The following is a 23,238-nucleotide window of genomic DNA, read 5'->3' as shown; positions in this document are numbered from 1 at the left end:
TATCTACATCTTCCCAGCCATGGGAGGAGGAGGAGGAGGCGGAGGAGGAGGATACTGTGGTAGCAGCAGAAAAGGTGATTTTCTTGGCCCTTACTCCTCCAGTGTATTTGATCCAGTTCAAAATACATGAAAGATGGGCTCTGAATTTCTCAGCATTGTGCAAGTTAGGCCACTGGAGTTTGTAACTTCTGCTTTCCCTCCTTTCATATTTGGTACTTGGGGAGAGACAAGCAGTGGCCTAGAGGTCTGATTAGCTGCTGGCCCAGAGCTTTGTCTTTTCTCCATCTTAGTTCTTCCTATGTGATACAGATGTACTAATGAAATAAATTTCAAATTATCGAAAGTCTGAGAACTAGGACATCAATGGGACTCTCCTATGGGCTATGAAGGAACCTCATACTCATACAAGACTTTGAAATGAGTTAAAATCAGTTCCTTTTGATTCTTTCTTTTTAAAAAAAGAACACAATTCTCTTCAAATCAGTTCAGTTCCCATCAGTTCAACTGCAGCCTAGCTTTTGATGAGATCACCAGGCTGCCCTCCCATGGTTCAAATTGTAAGCCATTACAGCTGAGTGAGAAACTACTGTCTAATTTCAATAATAAACACTTTTGCCTTGATGCATCAGGGTGGTCTCTGCACAGAAAATGAATGTCTAACATAAACTGCCTTGTGAAGTATATGCAAGTATGCAATTAATCTCATAGCTCAATCATTTGTGGGTCTTGAACTATATTTCAGGAGTGTGGAGAGTGAAAATTTCTTTATTTCCCCCCATACAACAATATAGACTACATTATTTGTGAAATGTTACTCATTAGCAGAATGAAATGCTTTATCATCATGTTCATAATTTTTATTTATAAATTACTTAGCTGATTGCAGGTTATTTGCTAAAAGAATTTACTTCCTTTGAAAAATTATTTTCATGAGATAACTTCTTTTTATCATTTTGAATTATCATTATCATTGGCTATCACTCGTGGCAGTCGCCTTCCAAGTGTAGAGTCTTGGTGGTGGGTCTGTAAGTGACTGTAGAGACCTATTCTTATCTTTTGCAGTGAGGACATCTATTTCTAGATGGAAGGCGGTCCCAACAAGGATTGGCTTGATGCGTCATCCTCTTGACACATTTCTCCCTTTTGCCCTCCACTCGTGCCTCTTCAAATTCCACAGCACTATTGGTAACAGCTGACCTCCAGTTAGATCACACAAGGGCCAGAGCTTCCCAGTTCTCAGTGTCTATGCCACAGTTTTTAAAATTAGCTTTAAGCCCATTTTAAAATGTGTCTTGCTTTCAACCAACCTTCCATTTTCTGTTCTTGAGAGTATAGTAACTGCATTGGGAGACAGTGATCGGTCATTCAGTTCAGATGGCCAGTTCATTCAGATGGCCAGTTCAGCACAGTTGATGGCGGAGGTTCATTGCTTCAGTGCTGGTGGTCTATGCTTTTTTTCCAGAATACTGACATTTGTCTGTCTGTTTTCCCAAGACATTTGCAGGATTTTTCGGATGGAATCATGCCAGAAGTTGAGAGAATTCGTTATAGTGCACTTAATCTCTAGAGATCTGTATCCAGCATGACAGTTCAGTTAGGCTATGGCGAAGCACAAAATTCCCATACTCAAAAAAGTAATGGCCCACCTACCATAATAATTATCCCACAAGGGTTGGATCACAGGTGCCATTTTGTGCTAAATTTCTGACCTCTCTAAAACTGGATGGTTCTTATGAACCAGATATATGGAGCTGACCTAAGCTTGTTTGAGGTTGTTTAAATGTATGTATAGCTTGACAAACTTGACAAACTTGACAAGCTTGACAAACTTGGCCTTCTCCTAAACACTGTGTGTGTGTGTGTAAAACAACTGTCTGGAACCATGATTCAAATAAGTCTTAAGCACAAGGAAAACATTTAATAAATACCTATAATACCTATCAAGTTTGACCTGAGTTCCCAATGTTCAGAACTTCAGATCTCTGTAGCAATAAATACTTATAAGGAAAACACAAGGCCTTTACACATATGAATTTCCTCACAAAATGAATGGCAGTGGGTAAGAATGGTAGAATGGTTATTACTTCATTGCTGAGCAAGGTATATTTATTAAAATGTTTAAAGGGATCTCCTGCACATGCAGTATAGTTTCTAGCAAGGCCCTGTATGTAGACATTAAATGGGTGCTCAGGCAGTTTGATGAACGAGTAAAAGGTTGAGACTGAAGGTTCAGGAATGATGCTGTCTACATTCCCTCTGTGCACAAATTCACATCTCAGAAGGGCTACGATTTTCCCTCACAGGGTTCCAAACTGCCCTAAAAGTGATGGTCAAGTTTATCAAAATTTTACACAACTCCAGTGTAAAATGAGATTGCTGTTGATTATGACTGTCATCACTAACTGATAACACATCTTCAAATGCAATAATTTCAGAAGGTTGAAAAATCAGATATTTCATTCCCCAATGAAGAACAATCTGCAATGTCTAATGTGTTGTACGTAAGCAATAGAAATGCCATTCTTCAGCTATGCACCACAGCTTAGAAGTGGGTGCCTTGTGCTTCTTAACACATTAACCACTTCGGTTTATAAATACATGTCATCCATCAAAATCTAAATGGTTTAACCTTTAGCACTAACATCTGTTACTAAACTAGCTTCGCAGATCATCTGGGATAAAGACTTTTTTGGGCTCTGCCAAATAACTAGGGGGGAAGGAAAATGGCAGGGGGCAATTCCAGAAAATACAGAATAGAGGAAATGGAAATAAAAGACATCTACACTTTACCTAGGAGTTCCTTGGACATATTGATTTGGGTCTCATCAGAAGTGATGTAACCTTCCTAAAAGTGGTCAAAAATGAATTGCTTCTAAAATTTCATATCCATTTTGCAAAAGACAGTTGTTCAGTTAAAAAAATGATGCCATCTCCATAAAAGTGGAGAAGAAGAAGAAATTTAATTATGTGAATAATAGTTGTAGTATTTCTGCATGCATTTTGCCTGAAATAATAGAAAATTGGTGCTCTAAAGTACTTTATAGTTCTCTTGAGACAGGATTTGAACCCTGTTCTCTAGAGTACTAGTCCAACACTCACACCACTAAAGAACTCTGGCTCTCCATTTTGCAACTTGCATAAAATTCCCATGTTTACCTATCTGAAATGTATGAAACTTTGTTCTCTCGGAAGGAGGATCATATAGCTAGATGTTTAAATAAATCGTTGGAAGGTTATTAGAAGCATTCCTTTTAAAAGACTCCATCATCCCAGGATCAAGATCTCTAAATCTATTTGACAGTTGGCAGACTTTGCTGATTTAGAAAGGAGTACTATTATAATAAAAGGCAAATTTCACCTAATTCCAGTAACATTTTAAAAGTACAGCTTACGGAGAAGGATGGGACAAGAGGATTTAGATTCTTTGAAAGAAAACTCTCTCTCAGACCTAAAGTGAAATGAATTGTAACCCAAGATACTCATGGCAAAGTGACCTGTGATCTTCAGTCTCTTCCCATTAAACTTTTATTTGATAGGAACAGGACCATATATAATCAGAACAAATGTTAATTGGCAAGATCTAAATAAGCTTATTCTGAATTCCTATCTTGAAAATCAAGGTAGCATCAATAACATTCTACTACACAGAGTTGTTGGATACTTTCTGTATTCAGCAGTCTCCCTCAATCGCTTGCCCTCCTGATGTTTTCAAGAAACGACTTCCACTGTCTTTTACCACTAACCCTACTTTCTGGAGCTAATGGGAGCTGTAGTCCAAAAGATGGAGAGGTTATCAAATGTGGGAAGGCAAGCATAAAACAATTTTCACTTGCTTGCTTGTGTCCCAAGGGCTTATCTGGCTTATTGGTGACAGCATTCTAGACTAGACATGCCCTCAGTTTTTCCCAGCAGGACTGGTCTTATGTTCTAAAAGCAATTTCATAAACACTCAAAGTTTCAGTGATGCAGTCCTAAAGCACAACTACATGAATATTTTTAACAATGCAGACTTGTAAAGTCCATATATTATGATTACAGAGAGTATTCTTTCTCAGATAGTCTCAACTTATGACTAAAGCATAGGCTTGCTTTGAAGTTCAACACAAGGGACAGAAGACTTGAAAAATGATTCATCTCCCTGTGTTAACTTTCATCCTTGACATATTTAAAATATGCTGTTGCCTTAGCTTAGTGGGAAAGGTTCGTAATCCAAGTAATCCCAATGGCACAGCACTCTGTACCTTAATGCTGTGGTTTCTCTAGGAAAACAACCCAGCATAAACAAGTATTTTCAAGTGGAATAAAAGGAAGCATTATACAGTGTATCTGACTGCACATTATTTTTGAAGCCTGTGTAGTCTAGTGTTTAGACTATACAAGAATTTTGGTTACCAAACATTTTACTTAAGTAACCTTCCAAATGGAATTCTACCTCTGCTTGAGACCCACCTGTTGGTTCCAATTACTAAACTGGAAAAAATAACATATTTAGCACTTTATGTTCTATCTTATACATTTTCTGGCAGCCTGGAATCCCACCTATAATTCCCCAAACGCACCCACAAGGCTCTGACTCTCTAGTTATGAATTACTAGCTTTGTATAGCTGCATCAAATCCAAAACTTTTTGTCACCAGTCACCTGCTTTTGCTTTCGAGGTCATAGCAGCAGCATTCCCCCCTCCCCCAGATCTCCTCTCTGCCCCAAATCCAGATATCATGTCCCTTATATCCTCGATCTCTCAGATCCTCAGTCTCTCTCCAGACTTGCACCTCACACATGACACATGTAACAAATGGATTACACATAAGGCTGAAGAGAAGAAGAAATGGAGAGAGGTGTGGATTCATGCTGAGCACTACACTTGCATTCCAGCCATTTCATAGACATTTAAAAATCCAAAACAGTTTTGGTCCCATTGCAGTGGTTCTCAACCTGTGAGACCCCAGATGTTTTGACATTCAACTCCCAGAAATCCTAACAGCTGGTAAACTGGCTGGGATTTCTGGGAATTGTAGGCCAAATCACCTGGGGACCCACAGATTAAAAACTACTGCACTAAGGAATAATAAACTTGTAATAGATTTGCTGTGGATATTGACCTGTAAGCAAATGCCTAATTTTCCTAAACCATCTGCTTGAGGCCTACCTTTGTGGTGCAAATGTGAATAAATTTACTACTGGAAAAATCAACATAAACACATTGCTTGAATCAAGAAGTCATAGGAAGGCTATTGACCACAAAAATTCTTTCTGAGGGCATTTTTCAAGTTTTTGGCTTTACTATCTGTAACAGTATAGGGTAACTAGTGAATGCTCTTCTCTCTATTTTGAATACAATAAAGGTTATGTTTCATTTTTGCATTTATTACCGTAGATCTTATTTTTTGTCTGGGGAGCTCATAGTGAGATATGCATAGTGAAATATGCTGGACCAAGAGATAGTCATCAGGTTCAGATCTACTTGATGAGATTTGTCACTGGTTGGGGACTTACAGCTGAGTTTCCCATGGCCTTTATACTGCAGAGTATTTATTAGAAATGTTCCCACCTGTTATTAGGTCATGTTGGCCCATTGATCGCCCGCACTTCCCATCCAAAATGTGTTGCGAAGAAGGGTGAAGTTGCTGCATGGCCAAGCACTCACTTATTATGTCCTGTTCAGCATCAGAGCACGAATGTAGCTATAAGAGGAGGATAAAATAAAAAGATTTTCATTTTCAATGTGCAGAACATATAGAAGAAGAAACAAAATGTCATTGTTTCCAGCACTGAAATAACTGAGGATCTATGAGGTACTCAGTGCTTCTAATTAGAAATCAGTTGGGTTTCTTGAGCACACAAATAAAGTGCGCTAATCTGAAACTGGCAGCATTTTGGTGCTTAGACACATAATGTTCTGTTATATCTGTCACCATTTTATGAATTAATTTAGTTGCACATGATTTCCTTCTTTTGAAAGGATTGCATCACTTCAGTATCTGCAATACTTGGAAAGATATTTGATAGCGGAAGATATTTGCACTTATCAGAGTAGAGTTGGCAAGATGGCGGCCTGTTAGTAATATGCAAGTGGTGCTGCTGATATGTCAGCTGTATTTCATGTAAATTAATGCACTGCCAAAAGTGTCCAAAGCATGCTCTTTGCAAACCACAATGTCGATCATATTAAAAACAGCAGGAGAGGAGAATTAAGAAAGAAAAGCATTTCTAATTCTCTTTTAAACATGCTGATGTTGCCAAACTTTTGTCATAACACAAGACTCAAATTACACAGAAACAACCAGTTGATGCTGTGGCCGTTAATAAATGCTTATTGTTTTGAAGTTTACAGTTTTGCATTCCACCTTCCCTTGGGGCTCAGTTATTTTAAACTTAAAGATCTAGGCAAATAAGCTGAACGTTCTGTCCTACAGGCAGCTTTTCTTTCTCTCTCAAAACAAAGACTGAAGATTCTGCATCACAATCAACAGCAGTAGCTGCTAAAGATTTAAACCACTACTACTAAATAATTACATTTTATTCTGTGAAAGAATTGATAGATTTTCTCGATGTAACACTGCCAAAACAAAGGTGAAAATTCCAATACTTGAGAAGGGACATTAGGAGATCATAATTTGCCTACAATACCAAAATCCATTCTCTGCCATATCCATAAAGGGCTGGGACAAACATGCCTATTTCTGCAGAGCTACTACCTGTTATAATAGATAGATGGGGCAACAATATGACTCAGTATAACACAGGACAAATAACATGAGGACAAATAACTGTAATATTCTCCTTCATGGAATATCATGGAATATGCCAAATTCTTGCTGATCTGTATTCTTCCTAACAGGATTTCCTGATGGCCATAAAAACTATTTTTTGACCTGGAAACAAACAATTACGAATAATGTACTGTAACTGCAGTTCTTGGAAACTCCCAGGTAGCATGGGCAGTGGCCATATTGGTGAAGTGATTCAGGGATTTGTAACCCAATAAACGTAACTTTCCCAAGGTCTGCCTCTTAGGGCTCATATCTACAATGACCATTTGATGTGGCTCCAAATGAATTTGAAACTCCAGTAGCCACAAAACGCACACTGCCAATGCATGTTGCAGAACAGATTAGAGGGTATACAACTCATTCATGAAGAAGCAAAAAAGTCTGAATTAAGCTGTTTAATGCACTGTGGTGGACCCCAGTGTTCCAGATCCCAGGCAGATATGTAGAATGCAGAGCACACTGTAGACAACCACCATTGCTGAAGCACTTTGTAGGATTTAAAACTATAGAATTATACTGCTATAATGCAAAAGTGTCATTTGACTTATACACAACAACTCTACAAAAATAACAATTTAAAAAGAGACATGGGCAAAGCATATTTTATTGTTGTAATATGTCTTAAAATTAAAAAAGTAATCCACTCCAAGTGGTAAGAAAATGTTACCACCGTTGTCAAGAATTTCCAGGAAATACCAAAGCTTCCAAAACGTTTGTCCTGTTTAGAGGAGCCCTATGGTTGATGAACCATGTTAAAGGAGCTAAATCTCCCTTTACTATAAGAGTGACTAGACTGCCTTAAAAACTGTAACTCTATGCTATATAACATTGTCCTCATGTGTGCAGTAGAAGAAGAAATAGAGCCACACATTTGATGGATGAGTAGAGAGGAAATGATGTGCTCACTGGATATACAACATGCAATAAAAGGCAGAAAGTTTCCTAACTCTGCAACAATTGGAGACTCACATATAATGAAACCAATCCTGTGCTGTTTGATTTCACAGTACATTCCAGAGCTCATTTTACCATGGGAGAAAATCAGTAAATGTAGTCAGCATTGTTTTTTACCCTTATGACATTTACATCACTCAATAATGAAAGTTTTTACGTTTTTTATAGTTCAAAAATTAAACCAATTAGACAACAATGATACGAACTTGACGTCTAAAACAACTGAGTAAATTTCAGCTTCCTTTTAAGTTTTCTAAAATTCAGATTCTGCCAATCTCCTGACAGCAATTCTGCCAAGTGTTTATAATCATGCTTCATTAGATTGGACTAAGGATTTGAATAGCATCCAACTAATCAGTGCAGATTATTCATATCAAAACATAATTTTATTGTATCTAAAATAACGTCAAAGTGGCATAGCTTAAGACATGCAAGCAATATAAGGTTAAGAAAACAAATGCAGTTTCTGATTTATCCTTTCAATTGCAATAAAAAGCTCTAAAATACAAATGTATCACCATCCAAATCATCATGCTAAGGAAGCATTTACTTCCCATTGCTATCCTTCATCTTTCTGGTCTTACCTTCTTACGCACCTGTTGTTCTTTGGCAGAATGAGCTTTCACATGTTTTCGGAGGGAACTTGGGTCAGTGTAGCGTTTGGAGCACCCAGGGATCTGACAAGCATATGGTTTCTGTAAGCATGTGGAAAGGGAAGCAAAAATGATAACTTGGAAAGGATGTCTGCTTTGGAAATGTCCCCCTCAAGGTATGAACTATTATGGTCAGGACATAAAATGTTCAGGGATTGTTGGCGACGTGCAAGCATATTATAAAGCTTTTAGCTGCTTGCTCAGTTGTGCAAATGTAACTGTATAATGGTACTAACAAGCCTGGCAAAGAGCAGATATAGTACATTACTCTTGTATCCTGAACTCAGTCCAAATGCTCATAACACTTACACATCTGGATACTTAATGTGATTTTGCGGATAAAGTGACCTGGATTAAATTACAATAAGTATTATCCCAAATCTTGAAAATTCTACAATATCTGAACGTCTTACTAATGATGAAATAACATTACTTATTTATATTCTTTTCTAATTTTACACAGTATATAGAAGCTATCGAGTATGCAAGTATGTATGATGGACGTATTATTTATTGTTAATTGGTGCTCTGCTTACTAGACTCTGAAATAAATGCACAATATTGTAAAACAGATTTTATATTGTTAAGATAGATGAAAAACAATTGGAAAGCTAATAAAGAACACAGTTTTAAAAACAAAGATCAGATGTAATAATAAAGTTTGGCTATCTATCAGATGATCAAAATGAGTACTGGACACAGCATATGGATGTATCAGAAACAGAGATGGAATTGGTTCATACAAACACTACATCACCATGGGATTTCAGAAACCTAGCAGCCTTGTATAATCCTTGATGCACTCGTGAGCTAGAAGAGAAATATAAACCAAATGCTAGGAAGTGATCTTGAACCCAACATTGTTACTTGAGGTCCAGGTGACTGCTCTAGCCAAGGATACCTTTGCCTAGTTTTGACTGGTGACCAACTGTAATCCCTTCTAAGGTAAGGTAGGCAGACTTTAAGAGTGATCCATGACTTAATTACCTCCTGAATGCAGTAATGTTTAAATGCTATAATTAATGTAAAATGTAGCACTCAAACTATTTATCTGATGTGCACATCAGAAGGCATATGTCATTGGTTTTGAACTAACTGCAGTGCAATCCAATTTGTTTCTCAACTCCATTCAAGGTGTCAGTTTTGATCTAGAAAACCTTTAATTTAACGTGTGTTCTTAATTGCTTAATTTTAACTTCATGTCATATAGTGTCTGATGTTGTAAATTAATTTATTAGTGTTTACATTTTATGGTTATTGTCTTTGCTATGGGCATTGAATGTTTGCCTTTGTTTATTGGTAACTGCCCTGAGTCTCCACAGGGAGACAGGGCGGGATATAAATAAAGTTTTATTATTTATTATTTAACGTGTTGGGGGCAGGATATCTGGAACACAGAATTCTTCTGTAATGAGCCTGCTGGAATCTGGGATATTCAGTAGAGGATCCACCACCTTGAGAGACTGACTTGGTAAGAATGAGACAGGAATTTCTATATGACATCATTGTAATTCAGTCATAATATTCTCCCCCAAGGGACAATAGGTTGGTTCTATCTGTGTTGAGTTTCCATTGGGTGGTTACCACTGACTATTGGTTTCAAAAACTGGTTTTAAAAGACAGCATTTAAATCTCTTGTACATCACTTCAGTGGCCCTAGAGAGCAGAAACAATCAACTGTAAACAAACTGCAAACCAACAGGTTCAGAGCTCTAATTTATTTGAAAAACATTTCCCAAGTCACATTGTCCCAATGTTTAAATTATGTTTGCTTTCATCTGCCCTACTTTGAAAAACTGGTATTATTATCAATTTTCCTTATTTTTATTTTGCTGGCAATTCTAACTTTGTGGTATATCTTCCTCACCACTGCTCAATACATTTGACATTGCACAATGTAGGCCATTATGCTAAGATACCAGAATTTTATGATGATCAAACTATACTGAAAATATTCAACTTTTCATTGGTCTTTGAGCTCTATAGAATGTTTTCCCCTCATTTTGGACAAAATTAAACAATTCTGTATTACAACAATAATAGTAAATCTTTCCAATAAAGAGAGTCATCTTATCACTCTTCCTTAAAAGGTAGATTTCAAACCAGTTTTCAGTGCAGCCCCAGACCTAACCCTAACCTAATAATCTGTTATTCGATCAACCCAGCACATTCTAACAGTTCTTTGTAATTATTTACAGATTCTCCTTTCAGAGAAGATAAATGACAGATTGACCTACATTTGGAATCTCAAATCACTTCCACATGCATCCAATAAGAACTAAGCATATAAATCCTTTTTCTTTGTAGGTGCCTCCAGAGGAATAAGTAGCCCTGCTCCTTGTACCAGCAGGAAATTTCCAAAGGAATAATAAGATCATTCACCAGCTCAAGGCTCCAAAGGCTAACCTGATATGTACCCAGAAACTTACATATGAAAGTCTATTTATTGAAAGTGCCTGGAACACACAGAGAATCGAAATTTGAAGAAGGATGATGGAAACCATTAAACAATTCCTTGGTGGAATTAACTGGGCAGAGTATTTCCCCCGTTATAGTAACGCATTATTAAGGATGGGGAAACTAGATCAGGAAAAGTCCATCTATGTTAGTCTAAACCTTTTCAATCTCACTTTCACACAGGATTCAGTTACACAGCAGGAATATATAGGGGATCAGGGTTTGCTTCCATTAACAGCAAGTCTTCTGTTACATGCATTTCGATTTCTATTGCCATCATGAGGGATACATGATTTCTTATATCTATGGTGTGTAATCCGAAGCAAATAAAAAATCAAAGCAGAACAATATTGCAAAGCTAAAATTCTCAGATAATAAACTGGACAGTAATGTAAACAAATGAATGCTAGCTTATGCAGTATGTGAATACAATAAAACTTCAACCAATGTGTGGAAAGGTAAACAGGAACATTGATAAAATGGTTAGTCAAAATTATTACTATACCTTTTTGCTGAATTTCAGCACTTATCTCAGACAGTAACAAGAGATATGAGGAAAGAGATAGAGACAGGAAGAAAGAAAAAGAGAACAGAAAGTTAAAGGCTCACTTTGTAACAACAGCCACATTAAAAAGATAAAGGGAGACAGAAGGACTTGGGCCTGTATATAGTATATGATGCAGTCTAGAAAATTATTTATGTGACTCAAATTGGTCTGACACCCCCTCCCCATCATTCCCCTTACATTAACATCAAGCCATTGAACTTCAAAAAATAGCATCCTAGATGGTATATTAAGTTTCAAAAGTGCCACATTTTAGAAGTAATTACAAATTCAAATTTCTAAAGCTGACTTTCAAATAAATAAAACATTGTTATTGTAAGTATGCCTGGGTTTGGAAAATCTGACTGACTGGTTTGTTTGTTTTTGGAAGGCATAATGTACATTACACATTCCTTAATGCTGCACTGTCTGAGACATGTAGCTAGTTTAAAAGTAAATATCAATTAACCGGCAGGTTTCTGCCCCATAAACACGCGGCCAAACGTTAAACCACATGTTCACCTCTTTCAAAAAGACAAAGGAAGGTGTCTTGCTGTTATGAGCTTTGGACCAGGAGCTTAAGAATCTGCTTTGCTTTCAAATGTGGGTTGACTGGAGAAGCTAAAATGGCTAGCAAATGCGGGAACATTAATAGCAATCATCCAAATAATAAGTTGCCCCCAGTTTGAGGGGTACTATGGACTTCTATAGACTATCTTGAGTAGTGAAGCTTTATTATAGTACTAAAAGCAAGCTTAGGAGAAAAAAACGGAGGAATACACTTCAAAACTTCAGGGGCAATTAGTGAGACCTAGGTTAGTGTGGCATTGAATTTACTCTGCATTTAATTCAGATTTTAAAGTCATTCGATGTGTTCCTATTTTGGGAATAGGATAGTTCCGTTGAAGTTCAGATTAAAATGAGGAGTAGATTTACCATTCCACTGGCATGGAAGCCATCAGATATTACTGCATTGCTCCTAAAGGCCATATTTAAGGTGACATAATTTCTGGTTCAAGACTTATGCAAAATCTGGCAAGGACTTTAGATGTTCTGTTGTATTTGGGGGTACTCTGTCTTGTTATAAGTTTTAGATAACACCTGACTAAACAAAGCATACTCTTGTCCTTTTCTGGATAATTAAATTGGCAGTGGCATCTCACGAGGATGATTATCCTTTCAGTTGACATGCAAAAAATAGGCCAGTGAACAATTGGGTGGAAAATATGCAAAAGTTTAACATTGCTAGTTGTTTACTACCATTTGTAACCAACTGTATTTTATTTTCGAATCACCAAAGCTTTCCACTTCCAATTATAGAAAAATCATACAAGATTTTCTAAATAGAATGTTCCCATTCTCTAATCATGACAACAACCAAAATCTAGTATAACAGGAAACATATTTAGACACGCAGAATGTTTATTCAGAAAGTCACATTAATTCAGGGATAAGCAAATTCTGACGGTCTAGATGACTGTTTTGCCCTTTCTGAGCTCTTGTTTGGGGTGATCTCTCAATAATCACACCCACCATTTTTCTCCAAGATGAGAAAAGATGTCTTCAGAAACCCCCGATTCTCTGACCTGCTATTTAAACATAAGGTACCAGGTCTTTTTAAAAGACATGAAGTGAGGGCTCAGCAATTTCTGCTTATTGTTTTGATTTGATTTGTTGCTCGTATGTTTGGCAGTGAATGTTTGCCATTTTTAAAATTGTTGGATACCGCCCTGAGTCCCCTTGGGGAGATAGGGCGGGTTATAAATACTATTATTTCTGTTTTCTAAAATGGGCTTGGGAAGAGACAGTGTTGGGGACCATGAAAAGTTGCATGGAAAACTTAGGCTGAATTTTGTTCAGTATACATTTGCTAAAATGCAAAACAGCAATGAATTGGACTTTGGTGTTCTGCTACTAACATCAGTTTATGTATGATAGCTCTTGTATCAGAAATACCATAACTTCTGAGCTAGTTGGGATAACACAATCCCCTATTGTCCTAGTTATACATCTGTTCTATTCAGGGCATCAAAACCTTGAAAAGAAAGTTGCCAGTTAGTACTATGTTACTGGCTCACTGTAGCCTTGCTTTATTTATTTACAGTATTTATATTCCGCCCTTCTCACCCCGAAGGGGACTCAGGGTGGATTACAATGAACACATATATGGCAAACATTCAATGCCAACAGACAAACAACATTCAGTTTTAGACAGACACAGAGGCATTTTTAACATCTTTCCAGCTTCACAATTCCAGCCACAGGGGGAGCTGTTGCTTCACCGTCCAGTAGTGACTGTACTTCCGCATTCCTTTCCTCGTGTTTTGCTGGCAGTTTTATGGTGTTGTAAATTAGCCTCCCGCATAAAGCGTCCCTAAATTTCCCTAATTGACAGGTGCAACTGTCTTTTGGGGCTGCATAGGTCAACAGCAAGCCGGGGCTATTAATGGTCGGAGGCTTAACCCGACCAGGGCTTCAAACTCATGACCTCTCGGTCAGTAGTGATTTATAGCAGCTGGTTACTAGCCAGCTGCGCCACAGCCCGGCCCCTTTAGCCAAGGATATTTCACCAGTATAGAATCATAGCATTATAGAATAATACGAGTTGGAAGAGACCGCATGGGTCATCTAGTCCAACCCCCTCCATGCAGGAAAAGCACAAAGCATTCCTGACTGATAGCCATCCACCCTCTGTTTTTTTAAAGTTTCCAAGGAAGGAGCTTCCACTACACTCTGAGGAAGAGTTTAGATGACGTATCTTATTTTCACATTGGTAATCTCCATTTTGGAACACGCCTTTATGTGAGATTTCCTTTGAAGGTGATTGGGAAAGTTCCATACACACAGGACACAGGTGAAAAGACTGCTTAGTGGGGCAATTTTAAATGAATATATATTACCTGTTTTTAAGAACCTTTTCACTGACTGCCAGTGTACTTCTGAGCAAACTTCCAAAGTCTGGTGTTTATCTGTTTCCAAGCACCTTAAGATATACTTACTCCTATATCATTTTACATAAGCTTGAAGGGCATAGCCTTCCTCCTTCACTGAGATTAACTGCATAGAAAATACTTTTTTGTAATGCTGCCCCTAGTTTTGGAATGCCCTTTGCCAATGACTTGTTTGGCTCCACTTTGTTATCATTTAACTTCAGTGTAAAACTATTCAGGAGTGTAGCCATGCAAAGAGCAAAATGAGGGCATTATCCCACCCATAAGAATTGTGCCACCTCCCAATGAGAGTTTTCCTCCAGTCCCCAAATTTCTAACATTGCATTAGCTGTAAATATCAGTCAAGTATTTAAAATACACTGTATACATTAAAAGAAAGGGGAAAGACAGAAATAGCATGAGAATGTAAACACAGAAATATATGCATTCTAGGTGTGGATGATTTTCAGAGTTCTTTTTCAAAATGATAGAAATGTGAGGAATGAAGGAAAATTTCATTGCAGGAGATCAACATCCTTATCTAAAGGGACCTTATCCTTATTTGCTCCCATTTTTAGTTAGACCTATGGGACTATTTCCATCTTCACAAGTGTATCAAATATTGCTGCTGACTCTATTATCTCCTGTGAGCCTGTGTTTTTTCTATGTACAATATCAAGTCAATTTTAAATTTTTGTATTGAATATAAACGTCCAGGAATCAATGTTGATTATGAGTGAAAAGTGAGATAGAAATACTTGAATAAATAAAAGAAAGCACACACAAAATCTTTCAATATATTATTCAAGTACTATCTTTCTAAAAGTGCACAACTGCTCCCATTCCTCTTCCCACATTAAAGTTTACTAGGATGCTAAATTTTCATGAAAGAAAGGAAAAGCCCCACTAAGATGTCTGCACCCCATAGAAGGCCATATAGAATAACGTCATGCTTACAGTATCCAGGTGTGTTCGCTGATGCTTGGCCCGGTCACTAGAGTTGCTGAAAGCTTTCTGGCAGCCAGGATGCTGACAAAGATAAGGCTTCTCACCCGTGTGGCTCCGCAGGTGGATCTTAAGGTTTTCAAGTCGGGAAAATGCTTTGTTGCACCCTTCAAACTACAATAAAGCCATAAAAAACCCACTGTAAAGCTTTATTAAATAAACCACATCCTGCAATAATGAATATAATGTCTGAAAAAAACCCAATCCAACTGGACATGCAACAAATCAAACAGAATTCAGAACATCTGCTGACATTTATGGTTGAAACACATTCTGCTTCGCTGCTTTAATCCATCACTCGACATGGCATAAGCATCTGTAACACTGTGTTCTTGCATGCATGGTGTTAAGGCTTCAGGATACGGTTTAAGTAAAGAAGCTTAAACATGAAGAAAGAACAAGTGTTCAGCTTATGCGGGGACATTTTCTTCAACATGACGAACACCATGAAGTATTGACACCAGAGCTACTGAGAGGAATCAGACATTTGGCTGCCAAGCACAAAAGCACACTATTCTGAATAATGAAGTAGCACAGCAGAAAAATGAAAAGATGGGAGATAAAGAGAAACATGGCTGTATATATCCCTTTAAGCAAATACAAAAAAGAGCGTATTATTCCCCAAATAAATACATATTTTGATACATATCAAAAAAAGGTGTCTCTCATGTTGATTCTCATCACTAGTCGGTGACTAGCTATCATTACCATTGTCGGATTTCAATATGTTACACAGTCAAAACAAGTACTGCTATTAATATTCCTCTATTTTAAAGTTAGAAAAGGTGTCTCCCATCTCTATTGCGGGCAGCAGCCTCTTGAAAAGTGATCTTCATATTGGTTAGTATAGTGAAGTCTGTATTTAAAAAACAGTGTATTATGCAACATACATTAATACCACACATCACTATATTGTTAGAGCCTCCAATAAAGATAATATAATATTCTAGGGCACTCAACCATTATAGCTTACTGTAACACTAACCTGCTGCTCTCAGATACCAATCCAGTTATAATCTACAATACTGCCAAGTTTTGTGCAACAGCACTTAAAATCCGCCGATTGATGACCGGATCCAACAGCTAATTGAATCCAACTATCAGCTAATTGAAATGTAAATCAGTTATTTTCACCCCAGTCCCTCAGACTTGTGCCCTGAATGCTCATACCAATCTCCCTCCCTCCTCCCTCTCTCTCCATCCCTTTTTGTCCAATCCCTTCTCTAAAGAGTTTTGTGTTTTACCCCTCAACATACCTTTGTTTTTTTAGCCTTTTAGATTTTATGTACATGCTTCTATAAGACTGTACCCCACTTATGCAGATCTATGACCATAATAAAGATTTTGATTTAATACTGTAACATAATACTTCCAAGCTCATAGATTTGTAAGAGATCACAAAGGCTATCCAGTCTAGCCATCCAGAAACACAATCAAAGCATTCCTGAGAGTTGACTATCTAGCCTGGGTTTAAATATTTCCAAAGAAGCAGACTCCATCACACTCCAAGGCAGCACAATCCACTGTTGAACAGCTTTTACTGTCAATAATGTTCTCCTAATGTTTAGGTAGAATCTCTTTTCCTGCCATTTTAATCTTACTTTGTGTCTTACCACCTCATCACATGTGGCTGCTGGAATTGATGGGTATCACTGTGTCCCAGCAACACTTGCTCAGGGGGCGTGGGGACCTGGTCCCCCATGCCCCACTCCGTCATGGCTCCCCCCCCCCTCATCACATGGGGGAAGCCTGTTTACAGTGGCTCAACTATCAATAATCTATGTTCACATATAATTCCTCTCTAGCAGACAATATGTAGACCAAGAAAAGTAGAAGGGACACTGGGCTCAATGGTTTCCAGGTAACAAATGCTCAAGCAGAATATCAAGCCATGGGTATATTATAAGTGTCTTCAAGACTTATGTTATCAGCCAATCTGTGAGATGAGCCAAAATAGTAATAGAGCAACTGGACAGTCCAAAAGATGTTCTCACAGGGAGTAAGGAGCAATCACAGAGAAGGCAACAACACATGCTAAAAGAACATTTGGGGGGGGGGGGGGAGGATTCTCCAAATGTGACCAGTCACAGCCTGAGAATCATAAGACAGAAGGATGGGTCACAATGAAGGCCCATCTGAAAATGACCACCCATGGTGTTTGCAGGCTTATATGCAAGCCTGCCCATGCTCCTAGGAAATCCTGTGAGATTTGTAGCCTTGCAAGACTTCCTTGAGATCTAGCATGAAACTATTTCAGGTCTCATAGGATTAACCCCAGTTCTATCCCAAGTGACAATATAGAGTGCCCTGGGAACTATGCTGTTAGCCTCCAGGGCTTGGTGCAACATTCTCCTCTGAGAAGGCATTAAAGGTAAACCTTTGTTTCACTGCATGTGCTAGGCTATGATGCTGCAAGGCCATAACTGTTAATAGTCTTCGGAGAGTGAGTGGCCTTTGTTAACCTTTAAATGATAATCTTCCCTGACTAGACCATACAACAGTAGTTCTCAACCTGGGGTCCAGGGACCCCTAGGGATCCATGATGTTGTCACAGGGGGTCTGGAAAGGATTAACATTAATTATTAACTATTATTAGTGTTGATACTATTATTTTAAATGTATATGGAATTATTACACTCAAAATATTATAATAGGAGTGTGTGCATTAACAGATTAACTTATATCCTCTTCCCTCTAAATTTGAAGGACTTTCATGAAAAATAAATTATTTGATGCATTCTAGTGCCTTAAATTTTGAGTTAAGTCTTAGAGGTCCACAGCCACAAAAGGGGGTCCATAGTGAAGAAAGGGTTGAGAACCACTGCCATATAAGATGACAAGGAAGACACAGTCTTGCTTAAACCAACAACAAACTATGGCAAAGTGTAGGAATTGAGATACATGGCAGATAGTTGGAGCAGCTGTATCTCATAGTACATAGTACTCAAGAGTGGCTGGGTTAGCCATACACAAAATAAAAATCCATTAATAGCAATAACCTGATTGGCCATCCACAATGTGCAAAACAAATCATGCACACTTTTGAAGCTCCACTACTTTTTTCATCAGGCAAAATATGCTTACAAATCATACTGGAGGAAAAGAAAGGGTGACAATGCTGGAGTCATTAAATGTCGTATCAGATGTTATTTCTGTTTTTGTTGGACATAGATAAAAGTGGTGGAACAAATCTTTAAAACTGTATGAAATCACAGTCATTCTTTTTAACGCCATGTATTACTCAGGACAGCCCTGCTCATATAGGAGTGGTTTTCAACCTGTGGGCCTACAACTCCCAGAAATCCCAGCCAGTTTACCAGCTGTTAGGATTTCTGGGAGTTGAAGGCCAAAACATCTGGGGACCCACAGGTCATAGAGCAATATGAAGTTTTTAATGCATGCAAATACAGTCTAGACAAAATTAATGAAAATATTCAAATATAAAGAAAGGCCTGTAACTATAAACAATTATTGCTGACAATTCTGAATTATCATTTATGATCAGTGTGCTTCTATACACTCCCTGATTGTTTCTGCTTGGCTCCTTTATCTAGAAAGAGCAACTAAACAAACCAGGAAACCCATGTTTGTTTAGCATTATGTCCAAACTGAGCTTTCTGGCTTAACACTCTCTGAACAAGTTGGACTCAAGAAGTCAGGATTTGTTTTTGACTTCAAATTCCTAACTTGGCAGATGAACAGTCATGTATTCAGTGTGGTATGCAGCACTTCGTTATTATGCTTGTTTGGGACATGTGTCTCTAAATCTGCCTGCAGAATACTTTTCCATGTTTAAAGAACAGCACTTCTAGATCAAGGGGGTGGGAGAATCTAGCTCAAATGTGTGCTAAGGGAGCAGGACCTCAATGTGTCTCTGATTTATTTCTGCCAGAGGGAAGGCTGCTGTATGTAGAGTCAAAATGGCAAATACTGGGTATCAAGGTGTGCAGAATATGGATCATGTAATCTTGGAGGCAAAGGAAAAATATCAAAACATATTTTCCCAGATAATGATAACACATAAGAGGAAAGAAATTGAGCAGGTGACTATAGGATTTTCAAGAGAAAGGACAGGAGGTATGATTTGTGAGTGCTGTTATTGTGTAATATATTTTCAAATGAGAAGATCAATGGAAGAGAAAAGGATGAGAAAGGACAAGAAAGGAGTAAAATGTGTGGGAATCAGAAATAGCCACTCCTTCTTTATTGCTCTGTCGGGAATGGGCAGAGATACAGCTGAGCCAGTCACCTACTGCCTATTGGTAGTGATACACAGCCGATTCAGCAATATATATATCTAATGATATGCACGTCTCCATATTCCTCAATCTTATCACACTGATGGGAAGGGGATTTCCCCACTTTCTAGAGAAGTCGTGTTTTAATTGCCACCCTTCTCAGTGCCTTTCAGAACATGGGCAAAAACCAGCACAGATAAAAACTGAAAAGAAAGGCAATCTGTTTTATAACTTTCCCCTGAAATTTGACTGGATACTGATTTTTCTTACCATTAAATTGTTTTTTATTTATTGTCACACCCTTTTAGTCTATCAATACACTAAAATACGCCAAAAGGGTGTATTGCTTCTAACGCTGTTCTCACCGAGAACTGGCCACCTGAAAGTTAGCTCAGGGGGACAAAACAGTGATCCTGTTTATATGTCATGAAGTCAGGATATGACTGCGTGGGGAAATAGGCTTACTTTGTTATATATATTTGCTGCATCTGTTAATTATCAAATAAATCTACTTGTGGCCTTAATGGCTACTGAATAGGCTATGCATGAAGTTTTGTCTGAACTGGGGAAGAATCCCAGTATACAGTATACAGAATCCCAGTATATAAAAATCTATGGACTGAAACACGTATTTTAGAAAACAACCTTTAAAAAAAGCAAGCAACCTGATTTCTAAGTTTTCTTTTAATTGTGGTTGGACAAACCTGCACCTCCACTAATGTGAAAATGTACATTAAATTAGATGTAACTTTTACAGCCCAGGTAACTGAAAATGTAAAACTCATGTTTGCCTCCCACTCTCACTTCTGAACACCTTGACTAAAATTCTGTAGATAAATACACAGGAAATTCTGGAAACAGTTTGAAGTTTGGATGGCGATTACACTAACTACAGAGCACTGATATGCATTAAGGCCTTTCTTTCACGCACTTTTGTGGAAGTTTGTTGTCTAACTGCTCCAACTAGCTTCGAACTGCATCCAATGGTCAGTGTAGATGTTGTCCATAAAACTCAGGAAATGAATTAAGAGGATTCTTCTTCTGCAGTCTCTGGATTGTATCTCACCCTCTAAAATCATCTCAATCACTGTTACAAATCAGCCCAAGTACACATTACTTTAACACTTTCAAGAAAGGGCTTAGCAAATTTCTGTTAACAGTTCTCAACCGAATGTTCAACTGGATATAACTTTCGGCATTTTCAACAGTCCCACAGACAACTGTCTGTATGCAGGGTACACATTTTGCTGAATAAAGTGTTTTTTTCCCAATAAGGCCACTGACTGTTGGAAGAGCTGAGGAAGAAATGTGATTCCCTAAATATTCCCTCAAAAACACATGACCCATCCATTGCCTTTCAAGGAAAATTAATTGGAAGTCAATATATACATAAACAAGTGCAAAAAATACACACAGCTCTCATTGTTTCTGAATATTTGCTGAAAGATTAAATAAAAATGAAAATTTCAGCTGGAGAAAAATGTTAATTATGGGACAATTCACAACGCTTGAAAAATCTATGTGTGCACAAGTACATACACATATACTGTAACCCAAAAAAATCAAGATCCCTTCTTTGAAATTTGATAGAGCTATTAAGACAGCAGAGCTTTGTACACCACATCTGGCTCAGTGCCGGACAGTTGGCAATCCCTGGGCTAGAAGATCCACTGTGTTGTTTCCACTTCTAAAACCTGATGACAGCCATTTTGCTGCCGTTTCCTTTGGAGTAACTAATTATGTAATCCATGAGCAACGTTTTTCCCTAGCTGTTGAACATGTTGCTAGCTCTGGCATGACTCCACTGAAAACAATGCAACAACATACCAGAGGATCAGAGAAAAGCCATGAAATACAGATGTTGTAAAGAAGCCCCCTGACGTAAATGCCCCAACTTTAAATCACTGAATTATTCACACAGCCTGTTCTGCATTTTCTTCCTCTGGTACATGCTATAAGAACACTTCTGCACAATCATTCGGGATGGAAACGAACAACCATATTTTCAGGACTCCAGTATCTGAACTCAGTCTCAAGCAAAACTGCTACAAGTTAAAATACCTGCTTCAAACTTCATATTACCATGATTGCAAATGGCCAACCACTCTTCTGGAGTTGTTCTCATTTTGAAAAGCACCAGCATGATAATAATTTATTAATATTTTCAAGGCACTCATAATGAAGTGGGTGAAGGGAGATCTCAGAATTCCTCTCCCTTGCTCACCCCTGGTTCATATCCTGCTTGCTGTTCTGTGCCATTTGGTTTGCTGCACTTGGCCTTTTTTTTTTTTTTTTGTCATACGGTCATACAATGGCACCACTAAACGCAAAACAGAATAAAATAAAAGCATCCTGAATCATAATGATTTCATTTTCAATCAACCACCAATCATATTATTGGTGTGATGATGCCATGATCTCATACTTCCAAGAACTTTTGGTTATCTGCTTGTTTTTGTTGTTGGGGCTTCAAACCATTCCTGACTTATGGAACCCTAAAGCAGTAACTACATAGGGTTTGCTTGGAAAGTTTTGCTCAGGGGGAGTATACTTTTGCCATCTTCTGAGGCTGAGAAAATGTCACTTTCCTAAGGTCACCCAATGGGTTTCCATGTCCGAGTGTTTAAACAAGTTGGCCTCAATGATTGAGCTGTTTAAATAAAATATTGCCATTTCAGAGTGAGAGCAATGTTTCCAGCATCACATTTACTCCACTCTGAAATATATGGACATTTATGAAAACTTTCTAAGTTCCCTTGAAAAGCTGGCACCCTTCACAGTTGTTTTCAACTTATTTATAATGGAACTTATTGGTTACATTTTACAGAATATCCAGTATGTCAACAAGGCTTGATATATAGTTTCCAAAGAGAAGTATACTTGATAAACTTAGAAGGGCTACTAGTTATATCCTCCAGACATCTGGCATTAATCTGTCATTCCTTCATTTCACTCCCTTACACATTTTTCTCAAGATTGACACCTGGGATAACAGTAACAATCTTTTGCGTCTGTAAAATCCAGCTGTAAATGGATTTATTATTTTTTAATCGTAGCTTGAGTAAACACATTTGTCTTTCTATGACATCATGTATGCATATTTCGGAGAACTACCACATTTCACAAACACTTTTAAATCCATGCACATTTCACTCTCCACAAATCCCATATATGCAAGAAAAATTAAAACAATTTCATCAGAAATGTTTCACTGTTAAAATTTCATATTTTAGGCAGGCTGAAGGATCAATCCGCTACATGTTGGTCATCTTCTTAAGCCAATCTAATCAAAGCAGAAATCCTCCAAATTTTAAACAATCTGATTATAGTAGATCTCAGCTAACCAGAACTCAAGCAAGCAAAACTCTCAAGCAACCAGCAAAAAGTTGAAGAAATAATGGGTTCAATTTAAAAATATCTTTTTATACTAAAACTGGGTTATATTAAGATTGGATCTACAATGCCATAAAATCCAGTTTCAGAATGGAGAATAAGTTCATTGAACTGGATTCTATGGCAATCTATACTCATATAATGCAGGTAATCTGCACTCTGAAACTGGAATATAGGACAGTGTAGATCCAGCCTAAGTTGGTTTGTTTTTCTTAATTTACTTTTAATTACTGTGTTTGAATATGATATCAAGTCAATGCGGAATTTCTGTTATGGTATAGTATGAGGTATA

At 37.7% G+C, this 23,238-nt stretch overlaps 1 protein-coding gene across 2 annotated transcripts in view; it reads right to left on the bottom strand.

Moving 5' to 3' along the window:
* The window catches only part of glis1 (GLIS family zinc finger 1), a 267,434-nt gene that overhangs the window by 38,532 nt on the left and 205,664 nt on the right, over positions 1-23,238 (bottom strand). For both annotated transcript variants that reach the window (XM_062979605.1, XM_062979606.1), the window contains 3 exons: positions 15,268-15,429; positions 8,311-8,421; positions 5,551-5,683 (listed from right to left, as the gene is read on the bottom strand). In XM_062979605.1, coding sequence (XP_062835675.1) covers positions 5,551-5,683; positions 8,311-8,421; positions 15,268-15,429 — 406 coding nt within the window. The remainder of the gene's footprint in view (positions 1-5,550; positions 5,684-8,310; positions 8,422-15,267; positions 15,430-23,238) is intronic.

The sequence above is a fragment of the Anolis carolinensis genome, chromosome 4 (genome assembly GCF_035594765.1).
Source record: "Anolis carolinensis isolate JA03-04 chromosome 4, rAnoCar3.1.pri, whole genome shotgun sequence".
Taxonomy (NCBI): domain Eukaryota; kingdom Metazoa; phylum Chordata; class Lepidosauria; order Squamata; family Dactyloidae; genus Anolis; species Anolis carolinensis.
The sequence above is the reverse complement of the archived record's forward strand: the minus strand, read 5'-3'. Positions and strand labels throughout refer to the sequence as shown.